This window comes from Schistocerca americana, chromosome 1 (assembly GCF_021461395.2).
Source record: "Schistocerca americana isolate TAMUIC-IGC-003095 chromosome 1, iqSchAmer2.1, whole genome shotgun sequence".
Classification (NCBI taxonomy): domain Eukaryota; kingdom Metazoa; phylum Arthropoda; class Insecta; order Orthoptera; family Acrididae; genus Schistocerca; species Schistocerca americana.
In genome coordinates, this window is record NC_060119.1 from 594234684 (window position 1) to 594252005 (window position 17322).

A 17322-nucleotide genomic window follows, 5' to 3' on the forward strand; every position below is an offset into this window, starting at 1 on the left:
TGTTTTTTTGTCGAGGAAACGATTTTGTCTAGGCCCGGTACAAGATTCCGTGTGACTGCTAACCTCAAAGAACTGGTCAAATTTTTATCACCAAGGAATAAACGGTTCTTAGTTTTAGCAAGCTTTAAAAGAGAGAAAAAGCGCTCACAAATATACGTGGAACCAAACATTGAGAGAACTTTGGCCGCGTGCTTGTGCAAAAGAGGATATTTCTCTCGTGGAAGACAGCTGTAAAACTCATCCAGAGTTTTACACACAAAAAAGCGGTCCTTCAGGCGGATCAGCTATAGTTGAAGCACTTGTGAGACGTCCTCTGCCAGAAGGGAAAACGGGCGAACAAATATATCTATCGGCTGGCGTTCGGGCGGTCCGCGCGTCCAGCTGAGCGACACGGCTCGGCCACTGCGACAACATTCGAATTCGCCCGGGGCGCTGGCTGCGGGCGATCGCAGGCGCTAGCGCCCCAGGGGCACAGTTTGGACGAGTCTGAGCTATAGCTAAAGCAAGAGGAGGCAGACCACATGTTCTGACGGACAGGAATCGTCGAGATTGTGGAGAGTGATTGTAAAAAAACGCATGAAATCAGAAGATGGAATCACTCGTGAGTTCCACAATACTACCAGCTGCACACATAGCACAATTTTTTTTCTTTTTTTTTGTCATCAGTCTTCTGACTGGTTTGATGCGTCCCACCACTAATTCCTCCCCTGTGCCAACCTCTCCTCTGCCTCAGAATAGCACTTGCAATCTACGTCCTCAATTATTTGCTCTCCAGTTTCCTCTACACTTTTTGCCCTCTACAGCTCCCTCTAGCAACATGGAAGTCATTCCCTGATGTCTTAACAGAGGTCTTATCATCCTATCCCTTCTCTTGTCAGTGTTTTCCACATATTCCTTTCCTATCCGGTTCTGCGTAGAACCTCCTCATTCCTCACCTTATCAGTCCACCTAATTTTCAACATTTTTCTGTAGTACCACACTTAAAATGCTTCGACTCTCTTCTTTTCCGGTTTTCTCACCCTCCATGTTTCACTACCGTACAATGCTGTGCTCCAAAGGTACATTCTCAGAAATTTTCCCTCAAATTAAGGCCTACATTTGATGCTGGTAGACTTCTCTTGGCTAGGAATGCTAGTGCTGCTCAATTTGCTATGTCCTCCTTGCTTTGTACAGGGAATTAAAAAGAGTGTGGTACAATGGTCGAGCAATAAGTTTCTGGTTCAAAATGGCTCTGAGCACTATGGGACTTAACATCTGTGGTCATCAGTCCCCTAGAACTTAGAACTACTTAAACCTAACTAACCTAAGGACATCACACACATCCATGCCCGAGGCAGGATTCGAACCTGCGACCGTAGCAGTCGCGCGGTTCCGGACTGAGCGCCTTAACCGCGAGACCATCGCGGCCGGCAATAAGTTTCTGGATAGAATGCTATGCGACGCTTGAGGTGGCGTAAACAGTGACGTGACTAGGCAGTGTACGATTGGAAACGAATGATATGAAGCAACGAATCACGGCACACCCTGTGGCAGTCCAATGGAAGGGTTTCAGTTGGCGAAAGCCTGGAGAACATTACCTACCATAATGTGTAGTGGAAACAGTAAAGTACAGAGGAGATGGTATTGCAGTATGAAGGTGTTTTTCGTTGTCAGGGTATGGTTTCTTATAGCGCTTGAGAAAATGTTAAATGTAAAAGGATGTGAAAACCCTTTAAACCACTTTGTACTGCATACAGAAGAGGAACAGTTTGGAGACGATGACTGTACATGACAGTGCACAGCATATGTGGTGTTTGCCACATAACATTCGTCAGTAGACTACCCTGCCGACAGTACCGATGTGAACCCAATCGAATGCTTTTGAGAAGAGTCAAAACGTCAAGCTCGCTCCAGACCTCAGCGTCCGACATCACCCCTTCTCTGGTTTTGGCCGTTCAGTAAGAATGGGCTGCCATTCCTCCAGAGCAATTTCGTTGAATGTGTCCTTAGCAGAGTTCAGGCTGTCACAAAGGCAAAGTGTGTAGACACAGCCTATCAGCGTCCACTAATGGGTGTCCAGATACTTTTAACCAGATAGTGTGCAGTGTGCATGACTGGAGAAGCAAGGCCAGCGCTTCTTAAGTCGATCACAAGCTGTGATACTGTGTGGACTGAGCTTTGCCTAAACAATGGTTTTAAATAAAGCTTCTGTGTCTTTATCACGAGCCTACCACAAGAGCCATTTTATAGCGATGTTTGTTAGACGTGTCACACGTTCTGTTAAACTCCAATTGTATGCTATGTAATGAAAGAAAATTTCTTTCGTAGACATTATTGTTTCACAGCACACAAGGGGTGGAGAAAAATATTGAAACACCAAAACAGAACACATCAAGATGCCTAATACAGTATAGGGAAACCGTTGGCATTCAAAACAGCTTCCAGTCGTCTCGGAATGGATGAATACAAGTCATGTTTCCAAGACAATCTTACTTACTCTTCCCGCTAACTAGAGACAAGTTCAGGAAACGACGAAGGACGTGGACAGAGATCACGCACTCTTCAGCGTAGATCACAAAGGCCCAAAAATATTGAGACCTGGTGGAGGATTCCAGGGTTCATCCTCACACTCACAAAATTCGTGCTGGAAGCCGCGAACTGTACAGAAGCGGCCCTGTCGTCTTGGAACACAGCCTCACCATTTGGGAACAAACACTGTACCGTGAGGATGGAACCTACAGAGCCAAAAGAGGCACATAGTCCTTATCAGTAATGCGGTCTTGCAGAGTAAACGTGGGGCCCAAAGAACCATGATATAGTTGCTCATTTCATCAGCAAATCACCACCACGTTTCACTCTTGACAGCAAGCAGTCTGTATTGCAGACTTAGGAGGCAGGAACCAGCCGTTAACTCGGTCAGAAGTTGGAAACGGTGGGAAACAAAATTGATCCGACCAAATAACTACTTTACATTGTTTCGTGGTCCAAGTTTTATGGGTTCGGCATCACGTTTTCCTGGTACGGGCATTTGCATCACTGATACGCGGTTTTTAGGAATCCAGCTCGCCCTGCAGTTCCTAGCTTACAGAGTTCCCTTGGTTTTTTTTTTTTTTTGTTTTTTTTGTGCTGACAGATATCGCGAGTGCGAAGTTCACTTCTGCAGCGACTTTTGCAACTGGTTTCCTCTTTTTTTTTTGTCACAATTCTCTTCAGTGATCGTCCAGTCCATCACGACCACTCAACACACACTTTTGTCCGCGTTGTAACTTATCGGATAATGTTTTTCCGTTTCCACTGTAAGCGATACAAATCTTCGATACGGTGTCTCTTGAAACGCCAAACACGTCAGCTAGCTTCGTTGCAGAAGCAGGCACCGTACTAGCAAAAAAAATTAGCTCCGACTTAACGCACTCGTAACTACACAGAACACTGTGGTGACCATGACGAATTACGGCATGTTAAGTGGTCAAACACAACAGCGCATCCTGGAGGCTTGGCTAGCTTCTGCGTTTATGGTCAAGGAAGCACTTCACGCGGTGTTTCCATATTTTGTCCACCGCTGCTGATATAAGTTCTTCAAAATAATAGTCGTCAAACTTTCTTGCTCCAGAAGATGATGATGATGTTTGGTTTGGGGAGGGGGGGGGGGGGGGCGCTCAACTGCGCGGTTATCAGCGCCCGTACAAATTCCCAGCCATTGCTCATCCAAATCTCACCACTTTCATGAATGAAGATGAGATGATGGGGACAACACAAAGTCATCTCGAGGCAGGTGAAAATCCCTGGCCCCTCTGGGAATCGAACCCGGGACCCCGTGCTTGGGAAGAGAGAACGCGACCGCGAGATGACGAGCTGAGTACTTCTTACTCAAGAGACAATACTGACATTGTGCGGAGGCACTTCGGGACGCAAATGTATCAGTACCATTAACAATTGCTAACCTATGTGAAGCAGTTTGTTATGAGGCTCAGACAGCGTAGCTAAAGTAACGGCGCAATAGGATGGCCCCCGCCATCCAAGTATTGATCGTCTGCACCATCCCTCAGGGACTTGAATGTTGCGACACTGTAATTTACTGACAAAGTGGTGTTGTGCTATCCTAGCATATGATTATTTTGATTAATAACAGTTTGTGTACTTATATTTAAATGGATTATGCTACCTGAGATGGGTCACTAATGTGTCCTAACTGTTTTGAAATTCATTTTTCTTCTACTCATTGCGTTGTATTGCAACAGCTTTAATTTAATTTCATATCCCTTGCTACAAATATGTACCCCATTTGAGGATCACTGTCTCTCTAATGCTCACTCACGAATCGATGCAACTTACACCGTAGCAGCTGATCGGTACGAGGTAGACACCTTCATGAGATTTCAGTGATGGAAGACAAACAAGAAAACACTTCCCCTATCACGTCCCCTCGTCCCGCAACAACATATCTACCCGCCACTGAACCCAGCAGCCAACCTACATCGCTCTACATCTATGTCTACATACATACTCCGCAATCCACCATACGGTGCGTGGCGGAGGGTACCTCGTACCACAACTAGCATCTTCTCTCCCTGTTCCAAACAGAACGAGGGAAAAATGACTGCCTATATGCCTCTGTACGAGCTCTAATCTTTCTTATCTTATCTTTGTGGTCTTTCCGCGAAATATAAGTTGGCGGCAATAAAATTGTACTGCAGTCAGCCTCAAATGCTGGTTCTCTAAATTTCCTCAGTAGCGATTCACGAAAAGAAAGCCTCCTTTACTCTAGAGCCTCCCACTCGCGAGATGATCAAACCTACCAGTAACAAATCTAGCAGCCCGCCTCTGAATTGCTTCTATGTCCTCCCTCAATCCGACCTGATAGGGATCCCAAACGCTCGAGCAGTACTCAAGAATAGGTCGTATTATAAGCGGTCTCCTTTACAGACGAACCACATCTTCCCAAAATTCTACCAATAAACCGAAGCGACTATCCGCCTTCCCCCACAACTGCCATTACATGCTTGTCCCACTTCATATCGCTCTGCAATGTTACGCCCAAATATTTAATCGACGTGACTGTGTCAAGCGCTACGCTACTAATGGAGTATTCAAACATTACGGGATTCTTTTTCCTATTCATCTGCATTGATTTATATTTATCTATATTTAGAGTTCTTTACACCAATCACAAATCCTGTCCAAGTCATCTTGTATCCTCCTACAGTCACTCAACGACGACACCTTCCCGTACACCACAGCATCATCAGCAAACAGCCGCATATTGCTATCCACCCTATGCAAAAGATCATTTATGTAGAAAGAAAACAACAGCGGACCTACCAAACTTCCCTAGGGCACTCCAGATGATACCCTCGCCTCCGATGAACACTGATTATCGAGGACAACGGATTCTATTACTTAAGAAGTCTTCGAGCCACTCACATACTTTGGAACCAATCCCATATGCTCGTACCTTAGTTAGGATTCTGCAGTGGGGCACCGAGTCAAACGCTTTCCGGAAGTCAAGGAATATGGCATCCGTCTGATACCCTTCATCCACGGCTCGCAAGATATCATGTGAAAAAAGGGCGAATTACGTTTCGCAGGAGCGATGCTTTCTAAAGCCGTGCTGATGCATGGAGAGCAACTTCTCTGTCTCAAGGAAATTCATTATATTCGCTCACGGTCAGCTTTCCCACAGTCGATTGTAATTAGGCACGTGTTATCAGGTGACGGTGCACAGCCCGCGCGACACGCCTGGCGCCGGCCTGGTGGCGCCGCAGTGGCCGGCGGGCGGCGCGCGCACCGTCCCGGCGCACTCGGTGGACGCGGCGCTCATCACGAGCGAGGAAGAGCTGCGCCGCCTGCCGCTGCACAAGCGCCTCTGCCTCTTCCCGGACGAACGGCCGCTGCTCTTCTCGCGCTTCTACACGCGCGCCAACTGCATCCACGAGTGCCTGCAAGTCGCCCACGTCAAGAAGTGCGGCTGCTTGCCCTACATCTCCCGCGCTCCCTCAGGTAGCTCGCTCTCCACTTCATTGCCCTACCTAATTCACCGTTTTGATCAGCAAATACACTCGCAGCTGAGTCGTCAAACAGTTCTTAGCACGGTTTACTAACGCCAGTTTCATATCGTGTCGAGAGAGATTTGCTTATGATAACGACTACCTATGAGTTGCTAGTCCATTTTCGCCCGTGCACAGTACGGTGAAGGCATTGTACTTCCGCTACTACACTACTGGCCATTAAAATTGCTACACTAAGAAGAAATGCAGATGATAAACGGGTATTCATTGGACAAATATACTAGTACTGACATGTGATTACATTTTCAAGCAATTTGGGTGCATAGATCCTGAGAAATCAGTACCCAGAACAACCACTCTGGCCGTAATAACGGCCTTGATACGCCTGAGTCAAATAGAGCTGGGATGGCGTGTAAAGGTACAGCTGCCCATGCAGCTTCAACACCACACCACAGTTCATCAAGAGTAGTGACTGGCGTATTGTGACGAGCCAGTTGCTCGGCCATCATTGATCAGCCGTTTTCAATTCGTGAGAGATCTGGAGAATGTGCTGACCAGGGCAGCAGTCGAACATTTTCTGTATCCACAAAGGCCGGTACAGGACCTGCAACATGCCGTCCTGCATTATCCTGCTGAAATGTAGGGTTTCGCGGGGTTCGAATGAAGGGTAGAGCCGCGGGTCGTAACACATCTGAAACGTAACGTCCACTGTTCAAAGTGCCGTCAATGCGAGAAAGAGGTGACCGAGACGTGTAACCAATGGCACCCCATACCATCACGCCGGGTGATACGCCAGTATGGCGATGACGAATACACGCTCCAATGTGCGTTCACCACGATATTGCCAAACACGGATGCGACCATAATGATGCTGTAAACAGAACCTGGATTCATCCGAAAAAATGACGTTTTGCCATTCGTGCACCCAGGTTCGTCGTTGACTACACCATCGCAGACGCTCCTGTCTGTGATGCAGCGTCAATGGTAACCGCAGCCATGATATCCGAGCTGATAGTCCGTGATGCTGCAAACATCGTCGAACTGTTCGTGCAGATGGTTGTTGTCTTGGAAAAGTCCCCATCTGTTGACTCAGGGATCGAGACGTGGCTGCAAGATCCGTTACAGCCATGCGGTTAAGATGCTTGTCATCTCGACTGCAAGTGATACGGGGCCGTTGGGATCCAGCTCGGCGTTCCGTATTACCCTCCTGAACCCATCGATTCCATATTCTGGTAACAGTAATTGGATCTCGACCAACGCGAGCAGCAATGTCGCGATACGATAAACCGCAATCGCGATGGACTACAATCCGACCTTTATCATAGTCGGAAACGTGATGGTACGCATTTCTCCTCTTCACACGAGGCATCACAACAACGTGTCACCAGGGTACGCCCGTCAACTGTTGTTTGTGTATGAGAAATCGGTTGGAAACTCTCCTCATGCCAGCACGTTGTAGGTGTCGCCACCGGTGCCAACCTTGTGTGAATGCTCTGAAAAACTGTTCATTTGCATATCACAGCATCTTCTTCCAGTCGGTTAAATTTCGCGTCTGTAGCACGTCATCTTCGTGGCGTAACCATTTTAATGGCAAGTAGTGTAGTATTATAGACATGCATAAAGACCTCTTCAGGCAAAACATAAATCACAGCGTCCGAACACAAATTTCTCATTAACTTTTAATGAAAGAAAATCACTACGAGGGTGTGCTGAAAAGCAACGCCTCCGAACCTTTTATTCTGTCTCAGTATCTACTGATGTATTACAGTCATGTCACACATATTGCTCTATCACTCCCCTTCTACTCTTACACTAGTTGCAACCCTCTGCCGCCAGAGAGCTCCGAATTGTAGCGCGTAACGTGGCAGTCTGGTACGTAACTATGTCAGTGAGTGAAAAACAGCGTTCTGTAAACGCGGTTTTAACGCAGAAAACGTTCGTTCACACGTGGAGCACCCTCTCATTCAGCATGACTATGCGAGGCCAGTCACGCTGCTGCGACACCTGCACTAAGCTTTAACACTTTTCACATAAAACATTCTGAGGCATAAATTTTCAGGACGTCTTCGAATTATGAACCCTTGGTCACCATGGTTGAGGTCTCCACCTAAAGATCCCAATCAGACCCTTTGTCTACACAAGAAATACGTATGGCTATAAAATGATCCATAAGCTGATCTAGTTACTAAACAAGGCAGATACATACACAAAAAGTCACTCTGCAAAAAAAAGTAACCGTCAACAATTAACTGAAGAAAGGTAAAACATCAACAGCCCCCGAATTATATTAGTGTGCTGTAACTTCCTTGTATACAGGGGAGAGTCTTGCAGTATTGGCCTGCTTAAGTTTTTTGACTTTACTGTTTAACTGTGGTGGTTGATCGGAATCTTAATATACTCATTCAATATACTTTCTCAATACTTGTATGAGTCGCACAGTGTAATGATTTTTATTTTTCATCGGAAGTAAAAGAATCACAATAAAAACGCTTGCAGATAGAGTTTTGCAGTATGGGCCATTGTGTTTTCTGTGAAAATATCGGTTATTAATCATACACTGCACTGATACTTATGAAATAATAATAAAACACATAAGCGTGGGAACTTAGCTCGATTCACCAATTTTTACCTCACTGTTTTACAGAAACCGCAAATAAAATAAAAAATATTCTCCTGATCCACGAAACCAATATGTGCCCATCGTCTGCACTTGGTACACAGCACCCATCCTTCTTCAAACAACTCCAAACACATAGCGCACTTTTCAGTCTCTTCTGTTGATTCATGATTTCTAGTAATGAAACACCCGACTTAAGTTCAGCTTTGTTCAACTACTTTTAAGACTTTATTTTTTCTACTTTTAATCTCTTCTCTCGGGTAGCGATCTTTTTCTTTTCCAATTGTTGAAAGCTCTTCAGCTACCTCCCTCGCAGTCATTTTGTTAGACATACCCTCGCTTCCAGTCATTTTCATGCATTCTTTTCTCTTATTTTTTGCTCATTTTCCGCGATTTCAGTCTAAAAAGAAGTAAGGCGAAGAAAACATAATTTAAAAATTGAAATTACTTCTGGCCGATATTGAAAAGCTATGAAGTGGCTCGTACTGCACGACAAACACGCAGTAGCATCTGGTCATATTGCTTGCACGTTGTGCTATGGAAGTTAGCGTGAAATGTTTGTTAGATATCGTTCGTTACATAACATAGATAAACGAAAAATAGCAACTAAATTAATCACTTACCCTAAAGAAGCGTACCACAGCCCCGCGCTAAGAGCTACAGCAACCACCATCAAGCACGCAAAGTAGAAAAAACACTGAAGAGAGGAACAAGGTATCCGATTCCAGCGCACTTGGATAGACAAGCTCGCTCCTGCTTGCTGTACACGTCTCCCATCTGGAGGCGAAAAGAGAAAATACAGTAGTGGCCGATTTTGTAAGGCTGCAAGTCTCCCCTATATATATATATATATATATATATATATATATATATATATATATATATATATATATCGATCATACTCCTCATTGGAATTTTTATGAACGACAATGCGCCATGTCACCGGGCCACAACACAATGATTCGAGCGAATGATTTGACCATCCTCATCGCCTGACGTGAATCCCATCGAACATTTATGGGACATAACCGAGAGGTCAGTTCATGCGCAAAATCTTGCACATGCAACAGTTTCACAATTATGGACGGCTACAAGTGACAGTGTGGTTCAATATTTTTGCAGGGGACTTCCAACGACTTGTTGAGTCCGTGCCACATCGAACTGCTGCACTTAGACGCGCAAAAGGAGGGCCGACACGATATTAGGATGTATCCTATGACTTTTGACCCCTCGGCGTATTTTGCTGTACTTTGTGGCCGGAGGCCATTTGTGTTGCCGCAGTCGTCACTTCGTATTGTTAGCTGAGGGATGAGGGATGGACCTCGTGCGCGCCACCTGTTTGTGAATAATGCCAACTTTGTTCTGCGTGTGATCGTATTTTACACGGTTGTGTATCGTACTTACTGAGGCTGAAAGTGAGAACCATCTCAGCGTTTGCCCAAACGAGCATGGGAACTGGTCGGTGCACCACCCACGTTCGTTGATGATCCGCCGCACAATTAGAACCGGAACTGGCCTGCCTTCTTATATGACAAGCTGCCGCACTTTGCCAAACGATATACGAACAGGTATATAAACAATTATCTTAGTATATTGTTGTTGTTGTTGTCTTCAGTCCTGAGACTGGTTTGATGCAGCTCTCCATGCTACTCTATCCTGTGCAAGTTTCTCCATATCCCAGTACTTACTGCAACCTACATCCTTCTGAATCTGCTTAGTGTATTCATCTCTTGGTCTCCCTCTACGATTTTTACCCTCCATGCTGCCCGCCAATGCTAAATTTGTGATCCCTTGATGCCTCAGAACATGTCCTACCAACCGGTCCCTTCTTCTTGTCAAGTTTTGCCACAAACTCCTCTTCTCCCAAATTATATTCAATACCTCCTCATTAGTTATGTGACCTACCCATCTAATCTTCAGCATTCTTCTGTAGCACCACATTTCGAAAGCATCTATTCTCTTCTTGTCCAAACTATTTATCGTCCATGTTTCACTTCCACACATGGCTACACTCCATACAAATACTTTCAGAAACGACTTCCTGACACTTAAATCTATACTCTATGTTAACAAATTTCTCTTCTTCAGAAACGCTTTCCTTGCCATTGCCAGTCTACATTTTATATCCTCTCTACTTCGACCATCATCAGTTATTTTGCTCCCCAAATAGCTAAACTCCTTTACTACTTTAAGTGTCTCATTTCCTAATCTAATTCCCTGAGCATCACCCGACTTAATTCGACTACATTCCATTATCCTCGTTTTGCTTTTGTTGATGTTCATCTTATATCCTCCTTTCAAGACATTGTCCATTCCGTTCAACAGCTCTTCCAAGTCCTTTGCTCTGACAGAATTACAATGTCATCGGCGAACCTCAACGTTTTTATTTCTTCTCCATGAACTTTAATACCTACTCCGAGTTTTTCTTTTGTTTCCTTTACTGCTTGCTCAATATACAGATTGAATAACATCGGGGAGAGGCTACAACCCGGTCTCACTCCCTTCCCAACCACTGCTTCCCTTTCATGCCCCTCGACTCTTATAACTGCCATCTGGTTTCTGTACAAATTGTAAATAGCCTTTCGCTCCCTGTATTTTACCCCTGCCACCTCCAGAATTTGAAAGAGAGTATTCCAATCAACATTGTCAAAAGCTTTCTCTAAGTTGACAAATGCTAGAAACGTAGGTGGTCCTTTCCTTAATCTTTCTTCTAAGATAAGTCGTAAGGTCAGTACTGCCTCACGTGTTCCAACATTTCTACGGAATCCGAACTGATCTTCCCCGAGGTAGGCTTCTTCCAGTTTTTCCATTCGTCTGTAAAGAATTCGCGTTAGTATTTTGCAGCTGTGACTTATTAAACTGATAGTTCGGTAATTTTCACATCTGTCAACGCCTGATTTCTTTGGGATTGGAATTATTATATTCTTCTTGAAGTCTGAGGGTATTTCGCCTGTTTCATACATCTTGCTCACCAGATGGTAGAGTTTTGTCAGGACTAGCTCACCCAAGGCCGTCAGTAGTTCTAATGGAATGTTGTCTACTCCCTGGGCCTTGTTTCGACTTAGGTCTTTCAGTGCTCTGTCAAACTCTTCACACAGTATCTTATCTCCCATTTCATCTTCATCTACATCCTCTTCCATTTCCATAATATTGTCCTCAAGTACATCGCCCTTGTATAGACGCTCTACATACTCCTTCCACCTTTCTGCTTTCCCTTCTTTGCTTAGAACTGGGTTTCCATCAGAGCTCTTGATGTTCATATAAGTGGCTCTCTTTTCTCCAAAGGTGTCTTTGATTTTCCTGTAGGCAGTATCTATCTTACCCCTAGTGAGATAAGCCTCTACATCCTTACATTTGTCCTCTAGCCATCCCTGCTTAGCCATTTTGCACTTCCTGTCGACCTCATTTTTGAGACGTTTGTATTACTTTTTGCCTGCTTCATTTACTGCGTTTTTATATTTTCTCCTTTCATCAATTAAATTCAATATTTCTTCTGTTACCCAAAGATTTCTACTAGCCCTACTTGATCCTCTGCTACCTTCACTACTTCATCCCTCAGAGCTATCCATTCTTCTTCTACTGTATTTCTTTCCCCCATTCTTGTCGATTGTTCCCTTATGCTCTCCCTGAAACTCTGTACATCCTCTGGTTTAGTCAGTTTATACAGGTCCCATCGCCTTAAATTCCCACCTTTTTGCAGTTTCTTCAGTTTTAATCTACAATTCATAACCAATAGATTGTGGTCAGAGTCCACATCTGCCTCTGGAAATGTCATACAATTTAAAACCTGGTTCCTAAATCTCTTTCTTACCATTATATAATCTATCTGATACCTTCTAGTATCTCCAGGATTCTTCCATGTATACAACCTTCTTTTATGATACTTGAACCAAGTGTTAGCTATGATTAAGTTATGCTCTGTGCAAAATTCTACCAGACGGCTTCCTCTTTCATTTCTCTCCCCCAATCCATATTCACCTACTACGTTTCCTACTCTCGAATTCCAGTCACCCATGACTATTAAATTTTCGTCTCCCTTCACTACCTGAATAATTTCTTTTATCTCGTCATACATTTTATCAATTTCTTCATCATCTGCAGAGCTAGTTGGCATATAAACTTGTACTACTGTAGTAGGCGTGGGCTTCGCGTCTATCTTGGTCACAATAATGCGTTCACTATGCTGCTGGTAGTAGCTTACCCGCACACCTATTTTTTTATTGTGATTCTTGAGTTTCTCCCGGCGTATTTGATAGTCAAAATATCCACGGGTGTGCTGCCGGTCTATAGTGTCCAACGGGCACAATATTTCGGCGGTCATACATGTCGCCATCATCAGGTGAACTGACGGACTGAGCTCCTGTGAACGTGCCGGCACGGAGATCCGTACGCTATGGCTGCTCAGAGGGAACTGGGTTCGGTCGCGGCGGCGGCCGATTTAAATACCCTCCGCCCGCGGCGCGCTCCCTCCGCCGTCCGCGCCCCGCGCCACGGTCGCGCGGTGGAACAGATTGCGACGGCGTCTGAGATGACGTCGGAGTGATGGCTCTGTCCGCCGTGGTCGTCACAACTATACGTTTGCTCGATTTACTCTTGATTAACCCGATCGCTGGTTCCCAAGCCTTGCTAAGATTATAGCCACAGTCACGGTTTATGAGGTCGTCATAGGTGCGAATTTCGATGGCCTCTCTAACAACGCTGTCCCAGTATCTCGACGTCTGTACCAGAATCCTCGTGCGGTCATATTCCATGGCGTGATTTTCCGACAAACAATGTTCAGCGACCGCCGACTTGCTCGGATACATCAGGCGAGTGTGCCTCTGGTGTTCACGGCATCGATCCTCGACGGTACGCATCGTCTGACCAATATACGACTTGCCACATTGACACGGAATCTGGTACACGCCGGCCTTCCTCAAACCGAGGTCATCTTTGGCGCTCCCCACCAGTGCACGAGTTTTATTTGGAGGACAAAACACAGTTCCGACCCGGTGTTTCTTCAGAATGCGAGCGATTTTCCCCGAGAGTGCGCCTGTGTATGGAATAAATGCAGTGCCTACCTCCTCCCTCGTGACTTCATCCATCTCAAGAGGTTGTGCTGCAGTGGTTGGGCGGAGAGCACGTTGAATCTGCCACTCTGAGTACCCATTTTTCCGAAATACAGTTCTCAGATGTTCCAATTCCTGGGGTAGACTCTCTGCGTCAGAGATAGTGCGCGCCCTATGTACTAGAGTTTTAAGTACCCCATTCCTCTGTGAAGGGTGGTGGCAGCTGTCTGCGTGCAAATACAGATCAGTGTGCGTAGTCTTCCGATACACCCCATGACCTAGGGTGCCGTCAGCCCTTCTCTTGACCAAGACGTCAAGGAAAGGTAATTTACCCTCCGTTTCAGTCTCCATAGTGAATTTGATGTTGGGGTGTATGGAGTTTAGATGTGTGAGGAAGTCAAGGAGTTTATCCATACCATGTGGCCAGATGACGAACGTGTCGTCCACGTAACGGAAAAAGCAAGTAGGTTTCCATACGGATGACGACAGGGCTTCCTCCTCGAAGTTCTCCATCTACAAATTCGCTACCACCGGTGAGAGTGGGCTACCCATGGCGACTCCCTCCGTTTGTTCGTAGTATTCTCCATTAAAAAGAAAATACGTGGAAGTCAAGACATGCCTAAAAAGTTCAGTGGTCTTCTCGTCAAACTTCTGACTAATCAATTCTAGTGACTCTCGCAGGGGTACCCTCGTAAACAAGGAAACGACGTCAAAACTCACCATGATATCTGACTCATCCAACCTGAAGCTGTCAAGGCGTTTAACAAAATCCACGGAATTACGGATGTGATGAGGGCATTTACCCACATAAGGACTTAATATTCCCGTCAGGTATTTGGCCAGCAAATATGTAGGTGCCCTGATGTTGCTGACAATGGGGCGTAATGGTATCCCCTCTTTGTGAACCTTCGGTAGTCCATATAGTCTAGGCGGTACCGGACCTTGGGGTAACAATTTCTTAGCGTCACCCTCCGGTAAATCTGCGTCCTTGAGAAGCGCCCTCGTCTTGTTCTCCACCTTCTTTGTAGGGTCAACGCTGATCTTCCGGTAGGAATCGTCATTTAGCAGGCTCTGCATCTTATCAGTGTAGTCCTTATGGGAGACAACTACTGTAGCATTGCCTTTGTCAGCCGGTAAGACAACAATTTCAGAGCGCTCCCTCAGATCACTAATGGCCGCCCTCTCTTTACTGCTGATATTTGACTTCATCGGCTTGGATTTCGTCAACGCACGACAAGTTTCACGACGTATTTCCTCGGCTGATTCTGGCGGAAGTCGAGCTGCAGCCTGTTCAACAGCACTAACAATTTCTGCGACTGGAGTGAACTTGGGGGTGGGAGCGAAGTTGAGACCTTTCTGCAAAACCGAGACTGCATCATCACTCAACACCATGCCACTGAGATTGATGACAGTCTTGCACGGAACCTGCAGGGATGGTTTGTCAAGGAGACGTGAGAACTTAGCTGTTTGACGTCCTGTAGCCTTCTTATGGGCGGAATCAGCTGACACCCAGGTGACACCATCAATCCAATCCCAGGAACAAGAAGTAAACTTACTAGCCAGTTGCAAATGTAGTTTGAGTAATTCCTGTGAGATAAACTCAAGGCTCCGGCGGGTGAATTGCACTCTCTCACGTACCAATGCGAGGCTGGCTCGTTTCTTGATTCTCTTAGCTGCTGCAGAATCGATGTGATGCATAACCTTAGCAAAATTTGGAACAACATTCTCGGAACGACATCTCTTTAGAAAGGCAAGAGTACTTAGCAAACGACATCTACGGTGGCGCAACTTTTCAAATTTCTTCATGCTGCGATACATCTCCTCCCCGTAAAGGTGTATGATGTGATTCTTGAGTTTCTCCCGGCGTATTTGATAAGTATTAAAGATTTTAAGTCATGTTGTGATATAGTATTTCTTTATAAATTATACCGTATTTTCCGTTATGATTGTTTTCTTTGTTTTCTTGGAGTACTTTAGTGTGTATGGAGGTTGTAGCATACGATAGTAGTACCGTAGTTTGGTGTGTATGCTACTTTTAATGTTTAATTTGTTATTTCTATGCTACTTTTTAGATGTAGCTTAGGTCTACAGTTCTTGTGTATGTTTTGTGTGTGTGCGTGTGCGCGCAGGCGCGTTTGTGTGTATATTCTGGGGTCAGTTTCTGTGTCTTTGGGTGAGGTGTGGGGGAAGTTGGATGCCTTGTGTTAGTGATTCCATGGTGGGGGCGAGGTCTGGGTATTCTTGGCTGGTGTTTTGTGCTACTGTACACGCTGGTTGGGTATACTTAAATTTTGGTCGTCTGTTCATTCGCGGTCTTGTTGTCAAAATGTCTTCCATGTCTGGGCGTTTCGTTAATATGTGTCTACCGTAGTTCGCTCTGAGTTTGGTCAGTCTGTTTTGTAGCGGCTCCACGCCTGTGATGTCATATACGTCGTCTCTGGGTGTGAGGCTTGGCAGTCTACAGATGCTGCGTAAAAGTCGTCTTTCGGTCGAGTAGAGTTGTTCGGCTACCGGTTTGTGCAAGCCTCCTAGGGAGGCTGCTGCATATTCTATCACTGGTCTGATGTACGTCTTGTAGGTGTGTATCGCCGTGTGGTCGTCACATCCATGGAAACGTCCTTGTACTTGTCTGATTAGGCGTTGTCTTTTCCTCGTCTTGTTTAGCAGGTAAGTGAGATGTGTCTTCCAGTTTAAGTACTTGTCTAGGTACACTCCTAGGTACCTGGCAGTGTCATTAAGTCTTAGTGGTGTGTCCCACAGCGTCAGTTGTATGTCATTTGTGTTTTGTTGTCGTTTTTTTGTCAGGTGTCTGTGTCTAAATAAAACCATTTGGGTTTTGGTTGGGTTTGGTCGGATTCTCCATGTCGTCATCCAGTTTTCTAATCTTTGTAGGTAGGACTGTGTTTTTCGTTGTATGGTTGTCGTCTTCAAGTCTGTGCACCAGTAGGCGGTGTCGTCAGCATACAGTCCTACAGTTTCTTTGGCGGTTGTTGTCGTTGGTACGTCAGCCGTGTAAAGCGCGTACAGCAGCGGGGATAGGATACCTCCTTGTGGCACTCCTGCTTGGGGTGTGAATTCTTGGGAGTAGGCTCCGCCGACATGTACCTTGCACTTCCTGTTTGTGATGTACGTCCGTATTAGTCGTATAACCTTGGTCGGGAGGCCCAATTTGCTCAGTTTGTAGAGCAGTCCTGTATGCCAGAGCTTGTCGAAGGCACGCTCTATGTCTAAGAAGACTGCAAGCGTGCAGTGTCCTATGTTGAAGCCTTGTGTTATTCCGTTGGTCGGTCTGATTAACGGGTCGTTAGTGGAGTGATTTTGTCGGAAGCCTGATTGTGTCAGAGGGAGGATGTCGTTGCGTTCTACATACGTTTTTATGCGGTCAGTTAGTATCCTTTCGTAAGTTTTCCCTATGACGTCGAGTAGAGATATCGGTCTGTAAGATCTTGGGTCAGTCCTTGGTTTGTCAGGTTTTGGTATCATTATTGTTTTGCAAGTCTTCCAAGTGGCGGGTAGCGTTTCATTTGTGAGACAATAGTTGTAGATGAGGTAGAGGATGGGTGTCAGGAGGTGGGCTGGGGCTTTCTGAAGGTGTATACGTCTTATGTCATTTTGTCCTGGAGCTGTGTTACGTCCTGAGTATATGGCATTGATTATTTCTGCGTTAGTGATT

The 17322-nt window shown here is 45.5% G+C and overlaps 1 protein-coding gene across 1 annotated transcript in view; it reads left to right on the forward strand.

The window, feature by feature from the left end:
• Nucleotides 1-17322, forward strand: part of LOC124580386 (pickpocket protein 19-like) — a 151545-nt gene that overhangs the window by 81531 nt on the left and 52692 nt on the right. Inside the window, exon 5 of the mRNA XM_047131259.1 lies at nucleotides 5688-5976. Within this exon, the coding sequence (XP_046987215.1) occupies nucleotides 5688-5976 (289 nt within the window). The remainder of the gene's footprint in view (nucleotides 1-5687; nucleotides 5977-17322) is intronic.